At 36.5% G+C, this 22,217-nt stretch overlaps 1 protein-coding gene across 1 annotated transcript; it reads right to left on the bottom strand.

The window, feature by feature from the left end:
- Positions 1–7,674: 7,674 nt before the first annotated feature.
- On the bottom strand, positions 7,675–14,383 carry LOC117627391 (26S proteasome non-ATPase regulatory subunit 13 homolog B). Its single transcript, XM_034359466.1, has 6 exons — positions 14,033–14,383; positions 11,441–11,887; positions 10,503–10,583; positions 9,698–9,894; positions 9,465–9,564; positions 7,675–8,243 (listed from the first exon to the last, which is right to left on the bottom strand). Exons 1-6 carry the CDS (start codon positions 14,180–14,182, stop codon positions 8,058–8,060), a joined length of 1,161 nt encoding a protein of 386 aa, XP_034215357.1. The 5' UTR covers positions 14,183–14,383; the 3' UTR covers positions 7,675–8,057.
- Positions 14,384–22,217: the final 7,834 nt, after the last annotated feature.

Raw genomic sequence — 22,217 nt, 5'->3', positions numbered from 1 at the left:
TTTTGGTCATTCTTGTTTTGAACTTATAGATGTATGTTTAAGCTTCCGTTGCCAATAAGTTGTTCAAATAAAGATAAAGTTTTTCTAATGATTTCCTTCAAAATTTTATTTTATCCTTTATTCGGAGGAGTGGGTGTTGCAACTGCTTTGAGGCTGGACTGGCAACTCTTGGTGTTGAGAAAGGGGTTGTTGTCGAAAAACTTAGGTGCAAATCAACAAGATGCTGATTCCCACTGACAACGCCAAACTATTGATTCCTAAATTTGGTTCAACAGCGGGACAACCTCTTTGAGATTGAGGTCGGACAATTTTACCAGACTAGGTCGATATGACCAACAAGGTTGTCCTCCACAATCTATAAAAAAGAAGAGCTAACAGGAGTTGACATTAGTGTGGTGTCAGCCAAAGAGATTTCAATGCTTAAGTCAGTCAAGTGCTTGAGAGAAAAGTATACGATAGATTATGGTGCTTAGAATTGCATACCTTAGAGAGAAAGTCGTTCAGCCTTTTTGACATCCTAGATGATCTAAACCTTTTGGGAGTAGAACTCAAGAACGACTTAGTTCTCCTCGGACTTGGTCTCCCTTTAGGTAGGCGTATCCTAGTGAACCTAAAATATCCTAGCTCCTTTAGGATTAGAAGTCTTTTTAATGAACACCATGTAAATTAACCTAAGGCCAGCCTTACCCATACTGGCCCAATTTCATAACCAATATTACGAGCCCACCTGATAAGGTGGGAATTATATATGACAATTAGGTTTGAGCTCAACTGGACCAATTGGACTCAAGGATGAAAATATCGACTGTGTAGATAATATTGGGCCTCTAATTTACAGATATTTTAGGAGATATATCGATATCATTCTAGATACATAGAAATTTTCCCTATTTTTTGGGATTTTTCCTGCATTTTTATGAATTTTGTAAAAAAATAATAATAAGGAAATGCCAAGTGGCTACGCTGGAGGGGGAGGGGGGCTTCAAACCTCAACGACACGCTGCATAATGCCATGCCGCCACACGCCACATTTTAATTTTTTTAATATTCATTTTCACTTAAATATTCATTTAAAAATCTAATTTAAGGGGGGAAAATTCCAGAAAAATTCCTCCGGGATCGTGACGAGATTTCCTTCGATTACATATCCAGAAAAGAATTGCGGCATACAATTTTGGATATGGGATTAATGTGATCGAACAAATAAGAGTGTAGGGTTTACAAAGTGTACTAGTGTTTTCATTTGCATCATCCACATCTAGGGTTCGCTCCCTAATTTTATTTTTCAGTCACTCCTAAACTCGGTATTGTACTTTCCTTATGAAGTATTCTTCCCCATAGATACTTCGGAAATTTCCCCATTTTTTGCAGATTTTTCATGCATTATTATTTATTTATGAATTTTGCCAAAAAAAATAAAACTAATAAAGTAATCAGGAAATGCCAAGTGTCAGCGCTGGAGTGGGGAGCTGCAAACCTCAGTGACACGCCGCAATACCATGTTGCCACTCTCCACTTTTCCAATTTTTTAATTCATTTTCTCTTAATTTTTGATTTAAAAAAGGACTTTAAGGGTTTAGGGGTTAGCCGCCTACAGTTTATAGTGTAGGGTTTACTGTGGAGTGTTTAGGGTAAAAAATATATATAAAAAAGTCCCCACAACAATGCTTTTCTTTCCCGCTCATGGATTAGGGTTTAAATTTAAAAAAAATCCTTGAAAATTTGAATTTTCCGCTCATGGATTGTTAGGACCGAAGAAGGCCCTAAAATCACAATTCAAACTTCGAACTCCATATATGTTTGGACCAAAAAATAAAACACAATTCCTTTTCAGAATTGAAGGAAAATAATTTGGGTGTTTTGAGCAAATATTTGGAAGGGTTGAATTCTTCTATTTTCTTCATTTTCACGTCTAGGCAAAGCGATGTCGATTTCTTCAACAAACACTGAAGCGAAGAGGTATCGGCATTGCAATGCTGAGGTGGTGATGCTAATTTCCAAATCCAAAAGGAATCTGGGCAGACCGTATTGGAAGTGCTTCACAACATATGTAAGTATTATCTTCCCAAAACTCGTATGTAAAATCTAATAAGCTGTATGTAATCAACAATAATCGAGTTCGGGCATTAACATGTAAAATAGTAACCCACATCGGGCATTAATTGCAAAGACATCGAAAATTGCTCCAAACTAAAAGAATATGCTCTTACATTGTAATCCCAAACTAAAAAACGTAATTTTTTTATGTTTTTTTAGGGAGCTACAAGGTGTAGTGGCCATGAATGGGTGACTGCAACCAACAAGCCAACTGAATCTCACATTCAAAACCAGCTGGATGTGAAGGAACTTAATGCGTATGCTGAAGTAATCAGTATAGTGAAGGGCATTAAAAATATCCTCCTACTGTTGTTACTTCTATAATTTCTGAATTTGGCAGTTAAATTGATGAAAAAGTAAGAAATTAATGTTTTGCTTTTGTGGAAATCTTTTGACTTTTCAAGTATATGTTTTGTAATTTTATAATTCGGACAGCTATGAAAAATTAAGAAGTGTTTGGAAATCTACAAATATGAATTTAGTAGTGAAAGTGTTTGAAAAATTAAATTTTCAACATTTCATATGCCTGCATCTTAACTTCACAATCGTGTTTGTCCAAAATAAGATACATTCTTATTTATTCCACATTTGAAAAGAATCATGCACCGCTTAGGGTTTAGGGCTCAGCATAGTATCAACAATATGTGTTGAGGGTTTCATATAGCTTGTATTTGAACAAAATACAAAACCCTTTTCAGTTCAACAACTGTTACCTACATAATTACAAACCACCCACCTAGTTAAATTAACTTTGCAAGTTCATATACTACACCCACCTAGTTAAAAACTTTGCATGTTATGTCATATTGTCTCTCCTAATGAATCACGGCTACCAATATCCCTGCAACAATAGTACATCAAGCTTCAACTGAAAGAAGGACATGGCATCATGGGAAATATTGGCTACGTTTACATTCGAGGTCAGAAACTCAAAGTGTTTGAGGATGTACATCTCACAGTCACCCCTGAAACATTGCGAAGAAGCTGTGATTCATTGTACAACAAATCCATTTAATAAGACAATGTGTTTATGTGGAATATGACTTACCTGCCTACTTGTTTGGGTGCATCTATTATGCGAATAACTGGCCACTCACTTTTTTGAAGTAGACCATCGCCAATATATCCAGATTCTTGTAACAACTGGGGTAGCATTTTCGCCACCGGTTGCACGACCCTTTTGATGGCTTAAGTTCTGCACAGATCTATTTTGGAATCATATGCCCTTATCTCACTCTTTTAAATCGACAAGAAGTAAGCTCTAGTGCTTCTGCCTTTGTAGGTTGAAGGGCAAAAAAACGTGATTCACAGACGACCATGATTTAGCCAACTTAGACCCTTCGCCCTTGACCATTTGCAGTAGACCGTTACTATGCTGCCTGACCTCATTTCCCATATATGCCTTCATTTGCATGTACTCTAAGGCATCACATTTCTGCATAGTGGCACACGAGTTATGCATCATAACGGATATCAAATTTGAAAATAAACAATGCATAATTAAGAAATAATACATACCTGAAAAGTAGTGTCCAATCTCATCCAGTCAGAACCCACCCATCTGCAGAGCTGTTGTGGCCTCTCGTAGCAAAAGCAAGGCCATGTCAATGTTCTACATAAAGGGTTGTTTTCATTATTAAATCAATAAATCACTACATAGCATGGGCATTTCGACAAAATCCCAAATCAATCAATGCTTATCGAGTCATCCAACCAACTGTCCTTGGTTAGCAACCGAACAAAGAAGTTATGTGAACCTTCCATACCTTCTTCTCCACATAAGCGCACATGTGAACTATATTTGTCAATCATTGTTAATATCGAATCCATTTCACCAATGACTCAATAAGTAATCATAATAAACCATTTACATTTCACTAAGGACGGGCAAAGGGAACTTACTTTTCTTCTTGTTCCCATTCCTAGCAGAATTTCGCCACCCCTAAAAGGGAATCAAGAGGAACAGGCCTTAGGGGGTCAACAATGGAACATTCCCATCAGAATCTGCATGAATGGTACACTTTTTCAAGCGTAAAACTCTCTCCTCTAGCTCACCCTTCTCACGGTGCAATACTGCAACCTCATTCCTCAACTGCTGCACAACAAAGTTTAACTCATCAAGGTCCTTACATATCGACGGGGCTACACAAGGTGCATCACATTCAGGAACATCTAATCCCCAACTCCAATATGGTTGGCTCATCTCTGATTCAGTTGGTCGTAAGAGGCGCAGTATAACAGGCTGTCAAAAATATAGAGTTAACAGGTCATATACAATATTCCTCATGAAACCAACATACTATTGAAATAAATTATTAACTACACACTTGTTTGCTTTGAAATATATAAGCTTTCAGCTTTCTAAACTCAAGCACTTAATCTATGGATTCCCATTGGCAAATTCGAGGTACTAATGCAGGTTTCTTGATTTGCTCACAATATCTAAGGGGGAGAATTCCCAATTCAACAATTAATTCATACGCCCAAATTTACAACAAATAGATTATCAAAGTCAGTACTTAATTTTACAGACACTAATTTTGAACTAAATCATACCTAGAAAGCATAGCTCAATCCCTTTATATTCCATGTAGGTCTGTTAATTCTTTTACGCTTCTCATCCTCCACGTATTTCTTCCTTTTTCTCACTGAACTCCGCACTGCCTTTTTTCCCTTTTTATGTCATTTCCCCTTCCCAGTATTGTCTCTTTCTTCCCTAGAGCAAACAACAGCGAATCTTGCAGACACTCAAACGATGTGGATCCCAACGGATATTTGTTGAGTTCATCCATTTTATGAACCAAATGTAAGTAGTCCTAATTTATCTTTACATTTTGTGGTTTACATATTATCACAAACTCCACAAAATACAACAGTCCCAATTTGACCGAGTCCTCGCTTCCTCTTTTGGAATTTAGGAATATATTTTCTAAGTCATGGCAAGTAATGTGACTCTTGTTGGTAAAATGCGCTTTCATAAGTCGATTATGAGCATCCCTCTCGGACGTTATGTTAGGCTATGTTTCACATTTTCAACCACTTTTCAAACAAAAATCCTTTACACTGAATTGAGCAACGTTGGACCCTATTGCATAATTAAGGCCCAGCATGTCCTTCACACCAAGTCCTCCAACTCGCCGAAGTGCCAGAGCATGCACAATTTGACCAATAAATGCAATTTTATGGAGGCCCAACAGGTGCCCAAAACAGCTCTCTCTAAATTTTTTCATAAGCAACTCACTGAAATGCGCCCCAAAATTACACAGGACTGTACTCGCCACACACATATTATTCACTCGCGCAGAATAAACCTTTAACTCCGGGAAACAAAGCTCAAATCCATGTTCCATTTTATACCTGCAACAGACACCTGTTGCTTAAGAAAGAGAAGTGTTACCTGCTCACAATATTATGAACTCATTAAGATACAGAAGTGATACCTACTCACAGTATTATCTACACATTTTCATCACATTAAGATACATAATTAATACCTACAAACATTATTTTCAACACAGTAAGATACATAATTGATACCTACTAACATTATTTTCAACACATTAAGATACATAACTGATACACTATTTTCAACACATTAAGATACGGAACTAATACCTACCAACACTATTTTCAACAAATTAAGATATAGAATTGATACCTACTACAAGATGCATTGATCCTTATGCATCCCAAATCATCTCATATTCATAGTTAAGATTCAATTTTCTTTTATGCGTTCTACTTCTAATGGTACTTATTATTTGTTTTCCAAGCCCCACTAAATCACTAAAATGATGCCCTATACTCACACCACTAGATGGGCAAAGTAGAATTACAATGAGGAACCAATAAAGGTTAAATAAATAAATAAATAAATCAAAACCAAGTTTTGGAATAATAAAAGAATATTTAAACCGCATCAAAACTTTTAAAAAAAAGTTACTATGATTCAACAAATTACTAGAAACTAGAAAACACAACACAAAAAGCAACTGAAGCCAACTTTTATTTTTGCAAAGACAACTACTACAGAAACAAAGTACTCTTACCCAAAAAATCAAAGCTCTAAAATCCTAAACAAAATTTAAACATTAAGTGAATGCAATATAACATCCAAAACTTAATATGAAAGAGAGAGAGGGAATTCGAGAGAAACGTACCGATTCAAACGTTCAGATGAGAAATACTAGATGAGAGAGGTTCTGCGACAATAGAAGAGGAAGTGAAAGAGAGAGTAGACCAGGGAGTTTTTGCCACAAGAGAAGAGGAATACACGAAATTATGTCTCGTAGGTGAAATTTTGGGTGTTATGATTAGGGTTCATTCATAAATTTATTGAGAAGAAAGGCGCGATTGTCAAGAAGAACAAAGGCGCAACTTGACACATGGCCTAAGGGGAAACTGCAACCTACCCGTTTGCAGCGTAAGCTTGCTTTTCTCCTAAATCGTTCAGATGCATTTCAACGGCTGCAATTAATTTTCATTTAAGGTTCTCACATGATCCGAGCGCTCTTAAAAAAGCATCCCCAATGGTGCAAATTCAAGCCTCTAAAACTTGAAGTCCAACCGGACCACTAACTAAATCTATATGCTTGGTTGAAGTCCTTGAAACTAAGTGGGTCCCGCAAAGAGAAAAGCTGCAGCCCACATTTTTGGGTCTCTCACGTGCCTTGCGACTGTAGAAAGCCATACTTGCCACCATGCTTAACCATTTTTTTTTTCTTCTGTCAACAACATTCTTGCCACCATGTTGACCCACTTTTTCAAAAGCTGTGAAACCAAAGGCTATAAACAGCTACAAGTGAGACCAATGGCTATAAATGACTATATTTTATATTTTATTTTTAATAGATTTGCATTTTAACTCATAATTCTCCTTGACCAAAACAACTTTTTTTTAAAATTATTTTTTAAATATTTACTATTTTTAGACTAATTCATCTGAATTGTCTACAGAAGAAAAAAAGTTTACAACAACAATAAGATCAAGATCTGGTTCAGCCTGCTCAAGATCAATACGAAGCCAATGGACACCCACCACCCATTCGGGAAGTTCTTGAACAGGAGATAGAAAGGAAGAGTGAGCATAAGGAATCATTCTACAGTGAAGGCGGCTCTTAGATGAGATTCTATCTCTTAATCGTCGGATCAAACTAACCAATTTTATCCAACGGTTAAGAGATATGACATCATCTATTGATCCAACGGTTCAAAGATAAAACCTCATCTATTGGTCCAACGGCTAAGAGATAGAACCTCATCTAAAGGCCTTGAATAAGACCCTCACTATAAATTTCTTGAGAGCATAAGGTAGCTTCGAACATGTAAATGGGTCTGGTTGGACTTCTTAAGCTACTCAAAATTTGGTCCTCAGGTGAGCACTTGTGAAAGATTTCAATTGCAGAACCATCAATCAGTGCCAGAATCGGTCACTGGACAGCATTAGCAGCCACGACTCATTTAAACTAACTGCATCCTCAGTTCCATTTGGTATTGAGGAATGGAACCCCAAAGAATAAAAATCTTCCAATGAGAAGCAAAATGCTGTAGCAGTAGTTAGAAAATTGAGAGAAGTGATACAAAGTAAGGCAGATGCATTGTTCAGCTGCATAAAGTGGATCATCGCATTACGGTAAAAATCTAAGAAATATTCCAAATACATAGTTTAATAACGCTTAAGGTTACACAGCCATCTCTGAATTTGATTCACCATGTATCTAGGCATGCCACCTATATATGAAATGGAATTTAGTCCCAAATGCAGTACATGAGGCTTCTCCTTCCAGGAAAATGATTCAAGAAAAGCATCAGCAATATGAAAAGCAGCATAAAAAACGTTGGCCCAAGTTCTCAACTAACTGAGACTACTGTTTTCTTGGCCGCCCTTGCATTTTAACCTCCCATTTTTTTCGATTAGGATTTGTTACACCAAAGGCAGAAAACAAAGCAAGAGACCTAACTCATGATGCAACCAAATCAGGTGTTTCCGCCTCGATAGATAACAAAGCTGTATGCACTTTGTCCAACCAACCGTCCAGCCTATCACGCAACGATTTGATCTGTGGAATTCCCAAAACTCTTGGTTGCACCCAGGACACATGCACGGTTTCCTCAACTTGATCAATTATTCCCTCAATCAAATGAACCTGCAGTAAGCATCTCCTATAATTATTCAATTGAGAAAATTCACAATAACAAAAAAAAGACTTCTGAATTACAAACATACAATTGTCCAGATGACCATTACCATAAACCATATATAATGTAACAACCAGATAGACAACACAAGGAGCATTTTATCTCGGTTTAAATTTGATAAGGTATTTGTTTTCTTTCTATTTCTTAGTAGTGCCAAAAGCAAAGTCACAAGGAAAATCATTCCCCACAACACCCAAAAAAAAAAAAGGAACTGAAAAGACAACAGAACAGAAGTTAAGGAAATGATGGGTTAAGAACAAAGCCAGAACATCACTTCCATTCTAGGTCTTTCCTTAATATAATGATCATGCAAGACGGCTATACAACTACCAAAACATGGAGATCCAATTCTCTTAACTGGCAAGCAAAACTGAATTTATCAATAACTTTAGAATTAGGGTATATTGTATGTAGCACAAACACTTCTAGAACCCGGCCCCATTGGTGTGGTGTGTCTTGTTGTGGTTGGACACACTTCGACAAAATACCTCACACATGTTTCAACAAAATGATATATAATTCCTACTCAAATGAATGCAATCGTAGAATTGGATATACTTCATTCAAAGAAAATAATCATACATCCAAAGAGTATTGTTTTAGGAATATTTTGATTAATTCAAAAAATTAAAGCAACAGAAACTAAATCATTATGTAAAATCATGTTACACATAAATGCTATATATATAATTATTTAAACTCATTTTCATGTTCGTCATGTGCACAGCTTAACCTGTATTGCATACCCATAAATTACACACAAAAATATCAAAGGCCAGTGCTATAAAACTAAATAAATCATGGAACCTACTAGATATGTGCAAATAAGGTTTGAACGCTCAATACCATATACATTCAGATATACCATGTTCATCTGGCCAAATTTATAATACTAGCCCTCTTACCAAGTTAAAGTTCAGTCTCTCAAACTAAAAGTTTTTTTTTTTTTTTTTTCCTTCAATGTAGTGTAGTTCATCTTTACTTGTTCAAGAGTCATACATTGACAACCATGAGCATAAGACTGGAGTCTTCCATATTAGCATAGATATGTAAGTAGGGAAATCTGAATAGGCAGGGGCTGTACACCTTGGATGATTCTAATATTAATAAAGATACCAAAATCTGAATTCATTCACTGTCCATCAAGTTCTCAGAAAAGAAGAACATACAGAAAGACTCTTCACAAGAAGATGCTCCACATCCTCGACAGAAAGTTTCGTACGCTCTGCAATGATACTCAAAGGTATAGTCCTATCTTCAGATGGCCGGCTGCAAGGAACATATCAACTTAATGGTAATTCAAAAGAACGCAGAGAAGAATAATTTCTCATCTGGCACAGATTACAATTGAAAGGATGATCATTGACCAAAGAAAAAAAAGGATGATCTACAACATGCAAACCTGAAGATAATTTCCATCAAGCACAGAATGTTAATCTTCTCCAAAAGCTTCTTCTCATTTTCAACTAAAGCTGGTTGAGCTCTAAGAGCAGCATTATGCACACGACATAATTCTTGATAACGAACTAAATCACCAGAGTTGAACGCTTGAAGAATATAGTAAAGCCACTCTACCTTTGTCCCTAGAAGACTCTTAATCTGCATAAGTTGTTAAAAGAAGTCATCTATCAAAAAAGAAAAGCAGGAAAAACAATTTAATATAATGAGGTCCACACACTTCAGAAGAAGCACCTGCCAACTAGATACATAATTAATATCTATAAAAGCTGTAGGTCATCCAAAAAACACAAATGGACAGGAGGGTGTGGGCATCCTCGGTGGGGTACTACAGGGAATTCAGATCATAAAACCACATGGTTCTCTAAACCATTGTACAAACTTATTTATCCATGTAAAGAAGCATGTACACATAATAGGCTGCATAAAGTCAAGTTGGAGACTCCAAACACTTCGTGATAATCTATAGCAGTTCAAATTAATAGTAATTTGTCATACTTAGTGATCTCAGCTGGGAGAGTGGAAATAAAGCCAAACTGTAAAGTGTAAAATAAATAGCAGTATCAACAAGAATGTGCCTTGCAATCTTCATTTCTGATAAATTCAAATCCAATGTTTTAATATTTGGTGCAAATGCTTTTCAAATACAGAAACAAAAACATCTTGTTTATCTTTAAAGGGAACTCTTTTAAGTAATGTAATATGAAAGCGAAAAAAAAGAGAGAAAAATTATGCACAAATGGTCTTACAATAGGATGTGCAAGCAGCTCTCCAAAGTTGTAGATGTTGTCTCCCAGGAGCGCAGAAAGGGACAAATCAAATGCCAAATCCTTGCATACGTTAAAAGCAAATTAAACCGTCAAAATCACATCATGGATTAAAAGACGAAAACTGTCTAACGGCTACTCAGCAGTAAAATTAAGTGAGTCACATATGGACAATTAATTCATAGGATCTGCAAGATAAATCTTACTGTCGATAGAGGCTATCATTTGTGCCCAAACCAAAATCTTTCAAATGTATACTGAACCAGTGAAAAGATAAAAGGCAAGTGTGAAATCCTTAGTTAATTATGCACTGAACAAAGTCCATGTTCAAAACAATGCACACAACTCCATTTAGCCAAGTCACTGGATTCTCTTAGAAATCCTCGTGTATAAAACAAATATTTCCAAGTTTTCACCAAATAGAAATCCTCAATTAAATGACAAACAAAAATGAACGCGTTTTCTCCTCTTTCATCAATCTATAATACGATGGATAAATTTTATACTAAACCATTCCTATTCAAGAGCTTAAAATTCAGCTCACTGAGATTGACCTTATTCCACATTTTACCCAATATCTCCTTTATGTTAAGTTGCCTTCTCTAAACTGGACTGTTCAGATTATGTTTACAATCATATTGGTAAGTAATCGTAGCACATGGCAGAAGATTTTCCTTTTCGTTTTTATTTTTTCCATTTGGTATATAAAAGATTTAGAAGATAAAGCCTATCTTCAAATGCCTTGGAAGACTTGAATCCAGGCATGGAAAATACAAACTATAAGAAACCATTCATCTAAAGTACGCAACCACAGGTTTCAAGCCTTCCCAATAACATAGAATTTCAAAATAGTGATGGGCTTTAAAACTTAGGAACAGCAAAAGAAAAATGGTTTGCTATAAGATTACATAACTGCGTACCAGCTTAAATGACTCTGAGAGAGACTCCACTGATGTGTATGCTAGATAAAGAAGAGCACTTTTGTAGAACTCAGCAAATTCCTGACGGAACTTATAGTATTGAGAAGAAACCCAATAATAGCTAGCATATACAGATGGATCGATGTCAGTCATACTGTCAAGTGTACTCTTTCCATCTTCTAGAAGTTTTTTGCACTCTTTCTGGTCTTCTTGCTCAAGTTTGAATATTGCTATTTGCATCTTAATATAAAGGATTGGTTCCTCTATCCGTTGCTCTCTAGTGGCTTGAAGCTTCTCAATCACCCCTTCAAGGTAATTGATAGCAGCTTCCTTCTCTGGATACTGCCGAGAAACAATTACTGCAAAGTGTGCAAGCTTCAGAAGATTGATTTTAGTCTCAAAATCAGTGATGAAATTGTGATATAACTGTATCAGAGCATCGCCAGCCTGATATTCAATAATAAGAAGCCAAAGTCAGATGCAGGAAGGAAGGAGACATGCAGAGAATAGAAACAGACTACTGGAATTCTTTCTGGTCAACCTAATCTCATTTCAAGATGTACAAGTTTATAACATAACATTATCCTGATTAAGAAAATTCAAAAATGAAATTCCTTAGGACACACACCCATAACCTAGATTGTTTCTTCACCATGTCATATTTAGAAGGCACAAAGGAAGCTAAACATGACCAGTAAGGGCTTGTTTGGTAGGGAGGACTAGACTAGACCAGAAAAATGCCTACATTTCATGTGCATTGAAGGCATAATATGGATATGTTGCCTAACTTGGAGGAAGAATGGGGACTATCTATAAGAGGTTGACGACTGAAATTTATCCCCTTAATCCCCTTGAAATTGGTGGGATTATGAGGGATAAGTTTTAGTCATCAGCCTCTTATGAATAGTCCTCCTTCATCCTCCAAGTTAGACAACAATATCCATATTATGCCTTGATTGCACATGAAATGTAGGCATTTTACCAGTCTAGTCTAGTCTAGTCCTCCCTTACAAACCAGGCCTAATAACTTACAAAGCAATCATTGAGTGTCCATGGGATAAGGGTAGCACACCTAGTTCCATACTAATGCATGCCTAATCTGGTTAAATGCCAATCAAGTTACATCCATGCCTAAATGTTACAAATAAATATCTCGTGATAAAAGCACTATACAGAAATTGAAAATTGTAGACAAATTATCATACTTATTACCTCACATTTGGGGCAACTACAATCAAGAAGTGCTCAAATTATGTTCAATTATGTCATAATACAAGCTCTTAGAAAAATATTATTGTCAGATAGTCCCTTTATAGAGTTCGTTTATTGTACGGTAAACAATTTGGAGTTTCCATTACTGCCACATTTTATGTGCTAAGACTCTCCAATCTAATTAATTTGATATCTTAATCTACGAAAACCTCGCACCTGGTGAAAAATACATTGACAAATAGAAAAAAACACAGAGCATGGGGCACCTTTGGTAAAGGCACTTGGTTAGTAGCTTAAAGTTACATGTTAAACTTTACTTTACTTGAGCCATCAGTTGCTATACAATACATGGGTAATACGAAACACTTTAAACAATTTTGCTATAATTGCATAACACCATAACCACAATACAGGAACCTAATTAACATCCTACGTTGTCCTCTCCTCCAGGCAGCAAAGAGAGTCATATATTCAACAAAATATACATATGTATGTATGCATACAAACAAAAATACCAGGATTGTAGATGCATTGAGACCACACAGTCCATGCTATTTTTTATTTTATTTTTAAATACAAGTGATAGTCTACACTACAAGAAGGAGGGGAGTTTATCTCACACACACTACCAAGGTACCATAGGGATTCGAACCTAAGACCACTGGTCTGCAAGTCAAGGCTTTCCACTGGGATAGACCACAATCCATGCTAGTTGAATGGATCAACAGTTTCAAACCAACTAGTTCCCTCCCAAATAAAAATTTGATTTAATTAGAATGAGTTCCAAGGAAATTAAAACCCAGAAAAAAAATTGTCACCCGAGGGTTAAACCACTCTCTAATGATTAATAAACTAGGATCTACAAGAACTCATTGCTCCCAGAGGAGAAACTCTCAAAACTAGAATCCATAACCCATTTTTTTGACCTCTAGTTACTCAAATCACATAAAAATGAGTGAAAAAAACATATGAGCACAAGCTTTCAGAGATTTATAGTAGAGTTTCACTTAATGCAACAAAAGCATTAAAATCCAAATATTTCTTCCCCCGTAACTTCTGCATTTTTTCCAATACTAAGCAACATCTCCAACCTAAGTGCAGGAAAAAAAAAAAAAGACTATATGGTAACCACAGAAAACCCTAATTCCAGAAAAGAAATTACAAAAATATAAATATAAAAAACCTATTTTTGTCATCCAAACGCCCATTTCCCATTACTGTTCCAAAAAAAAAAACCCTAACTCAGCAACAAAACCCAAAGAACACTTCAAGCCGCAAACTAAGGATTTCACAATCCCTAAATTCCCGAACTCACAGTCACACATCCACACACTGAAGCATAAGCATCAAAGAAACCAAAAATTGGGGTGGGAAACAGACCTGGAACACGGCGAGAGCAACAAACTGCTCGAGCTTGAGAGTGAGCTGGTGCCATAGCTTCTTCTGGTACAGATCTGCGAGCGAATTGTACCAATCGGAGAGCTCCGGATGCGCGTTGCGCAACGACTCCAGGTACTGCAGCGCGGCCATGCCTGATTCGGAGAGAATTTGCGAGGGTAGGGAGACCTAAGGCCTTGTTTGGTTTGTATTTATACTAATCCGAAAAAACACCTTATTTAGCTTGTGCTCAAAGAAAAGAACACAAAAGTGATGAAAAATCTTTGCGCTTTTATCCGTGTATTTGCGTAAATATACAGAAGAGCCGGCATTGCAACTAAAAGTCGGGTCGGGTCGGGTATGAGAGTTATGGTATATATTTTTGGGAAATAGCTCAAAATGTCTTTTTTTTTTTAATAATTTTAACTAAAAATACCACTCCTCTCCAATTTTTTTTCAACTATCACTTATAAATATGTATTTATTGTCCACTTATTGCACATATATAACTTTTTCTGAAATTTAGTTCTCTCTCTTTGCTCTTTCTAGCGCAGCTCTCTCTCCCTCTGTTGGCATACAAGACTTTTCAAATTTTAGACAACCAAAGTTTAAGTGCAAAAGTAGTAAACTGACATACATAAAGTCTGGATCTTGTTGATCAGAAAAAACTCACTATGAGTAGCTAGTCTTTTAGATTACAAAAACATAGTTCTTTTTCTCCAAACAATAATATCTTTAAACAAAGGAAATAAGAAAATGAAGTAACAATTTCACAGCAATCTTTTAAAGAAACAATGAGATTGACAATGATTATGGTTCCAAAACAATACCAGACATTAAATTAACACATAAATGTTGAGAAAAATACGAAGAGCAGAGAGAGAGAGATCGTAAATAATACTTCAGCCAAGAATAATCTCAACTCCTACTGAAATCACAAGCAGATAAAGAAAAATGATATCAACATATATTCCTATTAAATTACAGTAACATATCAATAAAACACAAAAAAAAAATCAATATAACAGCAATACCATAGCAATACAAATGCAATACCACTACAATACAACAGCAATAAAATCATAATACGATTGCAATCAGCAAATCAAATACAATGCAATACCGACAATGCTACCTCACTATGATATAATTATAAGTTCATAGAAAATCCCAATACCAAATGCAAGAATCAATCGACAAAGAACAAACACATTTGTTGTTTCAGACAAACAAAATCAATCCCAATACTTCACTTTCTACACAAAATACAGACGAAATCAATCACAATTCCAATTTCAGTAATCAAATTCAATTTAACATCAAAACTTACATATTCCCAACAATTCATTTTCTGGAGAAGCTGTTCTTGAAGAGGGCATGTAAACCCAGACTTCAAAACCCCCTAAAATTGGACCAAAATGCTCAAACAATGGCCACCTAATGCCAAGACATGCTGTCATATTCAGAAAAGATGGTTTGTTGGGGTTTGTTTAGGTTGCAGAAAGGATTCGAAGAGAGACGAAGTTGGAGTTTGGATTTGGGTAGAGAAGAAAACAAAGAGGAAGGGGAAGAACTGGGTTTTGAGGGCAAAGTTGCGGGTTTTGTAGGTTGTTCTTGATCTTCTTCTTCGTGAAAGAGGCGTAGTTAGCTAGAGAGAGAGAGAGAGAGAGAGAGAGAGAGACAGACAGACAGACAGACAGACAGACGGACAGACAGAGAGAGACACAGAGAGACAGAGAGAGACAGAGGCGATAGAGAGAGATAGAGAGAGATAGAGAGAGATAGAGAGAGAGACAGAGAGAGACAGAGAGACAGACAAAGAGAGAGAGAGAGAGAGAGAGAGAGAGAGAGAGAGAGAGAGAGAGAGCTGCGCTAAAGATAGCAAAGAGAGAGACAGAGAGAGAACTAAATTTCAAAAAAAGTGATATGTGTGCAATAAGTGGACAATAAATATATATATTTATAGGTGATAGTTGCAAAAAAATTGGGAGAGGTGGTATTTTCAGTTAAAATTATAAAAAGTGTGGCATTTTGAGCTATTTCCCCACATTTTTTTGGGGTCATAAGAGAGTTATGGTCTCTAGACCATATCCAACCATAAAAGGGCTAAATCTAAATTTTCACCCTTCAAAATACAATTATTCATGTATTGTATGGACTTAAACAATTTTTTCCTCCAACCTTAGGCCTTCTCCAACCCATGAGGGGCTAAACCCAAATTTTCTTCTCCAAAAAGTAACTATTTGGGTTTTGCCCGGACTCAAATCGTTTTTTCTCCCAACTTTCCGGACTCAAATTTTAAATTTGCAAATTTATTAAATTGTTTAAGAATGGTTAAGTCTAATTTTTTTTTAATGGAAAACTTTTCTTCATTTAATCTTTTTAAATAACGTCGTAATTTAATTTTTTGAATAATTTGACCTAAAAAAATTGAAACTCCATAAATTTAATTTTAATCCAAAAGAAAACACACAATATTATAAATAAATAAAACACACAAGATAATTGAAACAATTGTCGACCTCATTCACCATCTCCAAAGCTCCTCCAAAGGTGATTGATCAAATCATGTCAGATTTCAAATAAATGAAAGTAACAAATGTATTTATTTTAAGCATGAGAATAATAGTTGCACTATTATATGTCTCAAGGGCAAATTATACAAATGGTCCTCAAATTTATACATGATTTACATTTTAGTCCCTCAATTAAATTATTTGTTCAAATGGTCCATCAACTCTATATTATTCGGTCAATTGGTCCTACCGTTACCCTCTGTCAGTGTTGCTGTTAAATGAGGGCAAATTGGTCATTTCATACGTTAAAAATAAATAAATATTGAAAAATGAAATAAAAAGCTCTCTCTCTCTCTCTCTCTCTCTCCCCCCCAACACTCTTCGCCTACCCAGCAATTATCGCCCAACCACCGCCAAAAATTTCTCAAGACACCGAAAAATATAGCCCCCCAATCCCTCATAGCCACCCTTCACCCAAGCTTGCAACCACAACCAATCAAACCTGTCCCACAGCCACCCTTAAGAAAACTTGATTTATCTGATATGCAGCATTTCTTCTAGCACAGTCCTCTCTTTCTCTCCCAACACTCTTCGCCTACCCAGCAATTATCGCCCAACCACCACCAAAAATTTCTCAAGACACCAAAAATATAGCCCCCCAATCCCCCACAGCCACCCTTCACCCAAGCCTGCAACCACAACCAATCAAACCCGTCCCACAACCACCCTTAAGAAAACTTGATTTATCTGATATGCAGCATTTCTTCTAGCACAGTCTTGAAGTTGAAAGAGACCCTTGATGTATGGTTTCTCTCTTCTCCCCAGCCTTTGTCTGCTAATATTCAAAAGCAGCTGATTCTTAAAGATATAATTGGTAAAGGCAACACAGCTTCAAATCTTTATTCTTATTTTTATTGAGGTTTGAGTATTGTGTTGGGTTGTTCAGAGTTTTCATTTCAAGTTTTGCTTCGTTTAAAATTTCAGTGAATCTTTGAAATACTCCAATTGTTATTTGTTAATTATGAAAAGTCATATTTACCCTAAAATTTGGTTAAATTTAACAGAAAATTAGACGGTGGGATTAATGAAGTGAATAATATATAATTGATGGACCATTTGAACGAATAATTTAATTAAGGGACCAAAATATAAATCGTGTATAAGTTTGAGGACCATCTGAGTAATTTACCCTATGTCTCAATGTGGATGACTTACTTATTTTTGGCTCTAATATTCATGTTGTGAATAATGTCAGATCTTTGTTATGTGCGAACTTTCATATGAATGATTTAAATGAAGCTAGTGTAATACTTGGAATTAAGATAACTGGTTCAGCAAAAGGATTCTAGTTGGATCAATCTCATTACATTGAAAAAATCCTTAAGAAATATAATTACTTTGATTGTAAACCAGCAATTACTCCTTATTATCCTAGTGTAAAGTTGTTCAAGAACATTGGTGACAGTGTTAGATAAACAGAGTATGCAACCATCATTGGTAGCCTTCGACATGCTACTAATTGCACTAGGCCTAATATAGCTTATGCTGTAGGAGTACTATGCAGATTTCCAAGTGGACATAGTTTGAAGCATTGGTATGTTATTGAGAGGATCATGCGATACCTTAAAAAGATGATGAACCTTGGATTACACTATGAGAAGTTTCCCGTTGTCCTAGACGAATATAGCGATATTGATTGGAATACCTTGTCAAATGATTCAAAGGCTACTAACGGATGTATATTTAATATTGCTGGTGGTGCAGTTTCATGGAAGTCTAAGAAACAGACTATGCTGGCTTACTCCATATTGGAGTAAGAGATGATAGCCCTAGCAATGGCTAGTGAGAAAGCAGGTTGGTTGAGAAAACTATTGTCAGGTGGGAAGAGTCGTTATTATAATGGCAAGAGGCAAAAAATACATCGCAAGCACAACACTATTAGAGAGTTTCTTTCCAATAGGGCTGTAAGGGTGGATTATGTACAATCTGATTAGCTGATCTTTTGAGGAAATGACTAACACGAGAAAAGGTTTGGAAAACCTGAAAAGAAATGGGACTAAGTCACTTGTGATGGTAACCCAACCTATAGATTGGAAATCCCAAGAAATAAGTTCAATGAGTAATAACCAGTCATCTAGTAATATGAGTGAAGTCATGCTATTGTTCTATATCCATCCTTAGAGGCATGAAATCCTGAAGTGATTTAAGGTTGAGTTCTTTATAACTCTTAATGAGATCTATACTCTATATTGAGTGGTCTCACTATTTGGGGGTGGTGAAAATCCACCCAACTCGGGCACCCTTTCGAAAGTACAAGCGAATGGGCTATTGGTGTTATGACGTGCGAAAGTTGGCCGATACTTGGAGAGCTTGGCAGTCAGGTGTTGTGGGATTTATGCGGCCGGGTTTTGCTGGAGAAGGAAGCAGGCTGCGTTCAAGCTTTGTTGGAGGATTACTGCCGGGCTGGAAGCAAAGATGAGCTTTGGCTAGAAGTTTGAAGTGCGACCAGAATTGTTGGAGTCTTGGAGCTTTGGTGGTCAAGAATTGGGTGCAGTTGGGCCTGGCGAGACTCGGCTTGACAGTTCGAATGTAGCTGAGATTGCAGTCGAGCTTTGTTTGAAGTGGGGCTAGAGATTGAAAATGGCTTAAGGTGTTCGAAGAATGGTCGGGCCTTGTTTGAAGTGCGGCTGGAGAAGATGGCTGGGCCTTCTTTTAAGTGCGGCTGAAAAAGAAGGCTGGGTTGTGCTCACACAGGGGGTTTGATTATGGTCGGGTTTTGTTTGAAGTGTAGCTGAGGATTGCCAACGGACTTTGGCTGCAAGTTGCTGCCGGATCTGTTGAAGAACATGACTACACTGCATCCAAGTGTGGATTGAATATGCGGCCGGGCTAAGAGCTGAAAATGCAACTGGGCTAGGAGCCTGTTGCAGCCGAAACCGCTGAAGGATTTTGTAAAATCACGATCGGATTTTCGAATGGTTTTTGCAAGGTGGCCGATGTGTTTTCTTCAAAGGCCATGGTGCCTTCTAAAAAATATGACCGAGCGCTTCCCTTTGCAAAAGTGGTTGGGCATTTCTCAAAAAGTTGAGCTGATCACTCCTTAAATACCTTGGTCAGCCACTCATCTTACAAAAAGTTGGGCTGGGGCAGATTTCTCTTTGCTCACCCAGGCTCCCTCCTCACAACACTTGGGCAAGTAAAGTTGGGCCGAGGGAGTTAAAGTTCAGCAAGAGGTATTTCTGCCAGAGTTAGCAGGAAGTATTTCCACCGAGGGAGTTGAAGTTCTGCGGGAGACATGTCAACCGAGTTCCTAATATTCATATATTTTGAGAACTCAAAGATAGTCCAACGTAGGGCCAAGCCCAACATCCTAATATTTGGAGTTCCCATACCACCCACCTTGGAGGATGGTCAGCCAACTCTAGAATTCTAAAAACTCAAAGGGCACGAGGTTCCACCAGATGTCAAGATGAAATCTCGGAGGTCCAAGCCCAAGCTACATATTCACGCCCAAGATTTCTGAGGTTAGTGTGCATGTGACGGAGGCCTCACAAGGAAACAAATCAAGGAGATTTATGATAGTTCAAAATATTCCAAAACAAGAGAGAATCAAGCAATCATAATATTTCAACCAATGTAATCCCACGGATTCAAGGGGCCTCAAAAGGAAAGAGTTTTAAAAGTATTGACATTTGGCCAATCAATGGCCAGCCCATGGGTTTGTGAGGGGAAGATCTCTACATAGTTTTTAGTAGTAATTCTGACGTACCTCAACCCTTGTGTGTGGCCATCTTTTTATAGTGGTCTTGGAGGCTAGGGCTTCAGAGAAATAATTCAATAGATGGAAAAGAATTATTCCTCCCCGATTTGGAATTAATTTGATTAATTAGAGATTTGATTTATTAGGGTAAATCAAATCCCTAATTGTGGTAGGAATCAAATCAATTCCTAATTGGATTTGGTAACTCCTCATTTAATTGGGAATTGTGGTAGGAATCAAATCAATTCTCTATTTAATTAGGTAACTCTCAATTTAATTAGGTAACTCCCAATTAAATTGAGTAACTCCCAATTAGGTTGAGTAATTCCCAATTAGGTCAAATAATCCCCAAATGGAAGGAATTATTTGACCTATTTTAATTTAATTTGGTTACCACACTTAGGATTTTAATTTTCGAGCACCTACTGTAGCGAGTTCTTCCTTTTTCTAGTGTAAGTTTAAATTCTTGTTCAATTTATATTTTTCTTGTCATTTAAATTCTTGTTCGATTTAAATTCTTTGTCATTTAAATTCCAGTTTATTTCAATTGCTTTACCTTTCATTGTCATCGCAATTTTATTAAGTTTAATTTCCAGTTTATTTTAGTTTATTGTTCTTGTCGTTCTTATTTCTTTTTTCTCGTTCTTGCTTTATTTATTGCTTTGATTTATTTAATTGCACTTTAATTCTTGTCTTTACGTTTAAATGCACATTTAGCTTAATTGCATTATTTTTATTTAGAAACCTAAAATTCACAAAAACATCCGGATGAAGCCTAACCATCCTCGAGCCCGAGGAAATGAAAGAATCTAGGCTAAGAGGAGGTTCCTTGCTTGGCCGATCAATCGTTTGATCAGAAGTTAGAAGTACAACACATCCATCTACTTACATTACATTCAAGCCCAAATTTGGGGCTTGGTGGTGGCACGCCCTGCACTCAAAAGAAAAAGGACCAAAAGTTCCTTCCGTCGCCCGCCTCGGCCAAAAAGAAGGAAACACTCACCTAAGTCTATGTGAAAATGAGGCCTCTTTTTATGAAATTTTTTGGTGGAAAATTTTCTAGAGCAATCACTACACCGGGATACAATCACATGGTCGTAAAGTGCTCGCTTTTGAACTTCACATTAGTATGCGTGTGGTGTTGTCAAAAATAGAGTTCAAAACTATATGTTACTCTTGTATATTCTGGAGCTCCATCATTATGTAGAGGTTCAAGTTGAAAAGCACCTTTACTTATGCATAGTCCTCCGATATGTTGCTCACTGAATTTATTTCTAAAATAAACAAGTGGGGGATTGTTGAAATTGATATGTTTATTTTAAAAATGTATTATTCAATAATTATCTTTAATTATCTTTAATATTCCTTTAATATGAGATATTTTCTCAAATTGTTTTGTCTACTAGTTATATATAGCCTGAAAGAAAATACACGGAAAAAGCTACAACTTGTTTCCTCTTCATCTCATGAAATTTTCTTAATCTATTATTTCCTAAACTGAGTTTTCTGAGCAACATAGAAAGGTGTTGTATTTGGGTCCTTCCTCAGTGTAAGGAAGAACCTAAACATAGGAGATTCTAAGGCTGTTTAATCATGGGGACGCAGTGGCTTTTTTTGAATTGTTTGCGCAAATTGAGTAGAGCCATAAAACGTCTTAAACAAAGCAACCTAGTATGGGACTCATCCCAAGAATCATTCATAGCTTCATATTGAATTTTCGGGCAATATTTTTCTTTTATTTTTTTTTTCTTTGCATCAACAATTGCTGTGGCAAAAGGGGGCCTGAGGCAATTAGTACTATTGTTATATTGCGTGTGACTTATTTTGTGCATGCTAAAAGTTTGGGTGTTCTCTAGATTGTTTTTGTACATGTATAAAAATTGGGAATTGCTCCTGTTACAGGAGAGACTCT

The sequence above is a fragment of the Prunus dulcis genome, chromosome 5 (genome assembly GCF_902201215.1).
Source record: "Prunus dulcis chromosome 5, ALMONDv2, whole genome shotgun sequence".
In the NCBI taxonomy this organism is placed as follows: domain Eukaryota; kingdom Viridiplantae; phylum Streptophyta; class Magnoliopsida; order Rosales; family Rosaceae; genus Prunus; species Prunus dulcis.
Note: the sequence above shows the minus strand (reverse complement) of the source record. Positions and strands in the feature narration are given on the sequence as shown.

Coding starts and splice junctions, on each gene's coding strand:
- LOC117627391 (XM_034359466.1), bottom strand. CDS start 14,182: ATGGCCGCGCTGCAGTACCTGGAGTCGTTGCGCAACGCGCATCCGGAG. Junction 9,895..10,502: donor AGCTGCTTGCACATCCTATT/GTAAGACCATTT, acceptor CAACTTATGCAG/ATTAAGAGTCTTCTAGGGAC. Junction 8,244..9,464: donor TTCTTGTGAAGAGTCTTTCT/GTATGTTCTTCT, acceptor TGCTTACTGCAG/GTTCATTTGATTGAGGGAAT.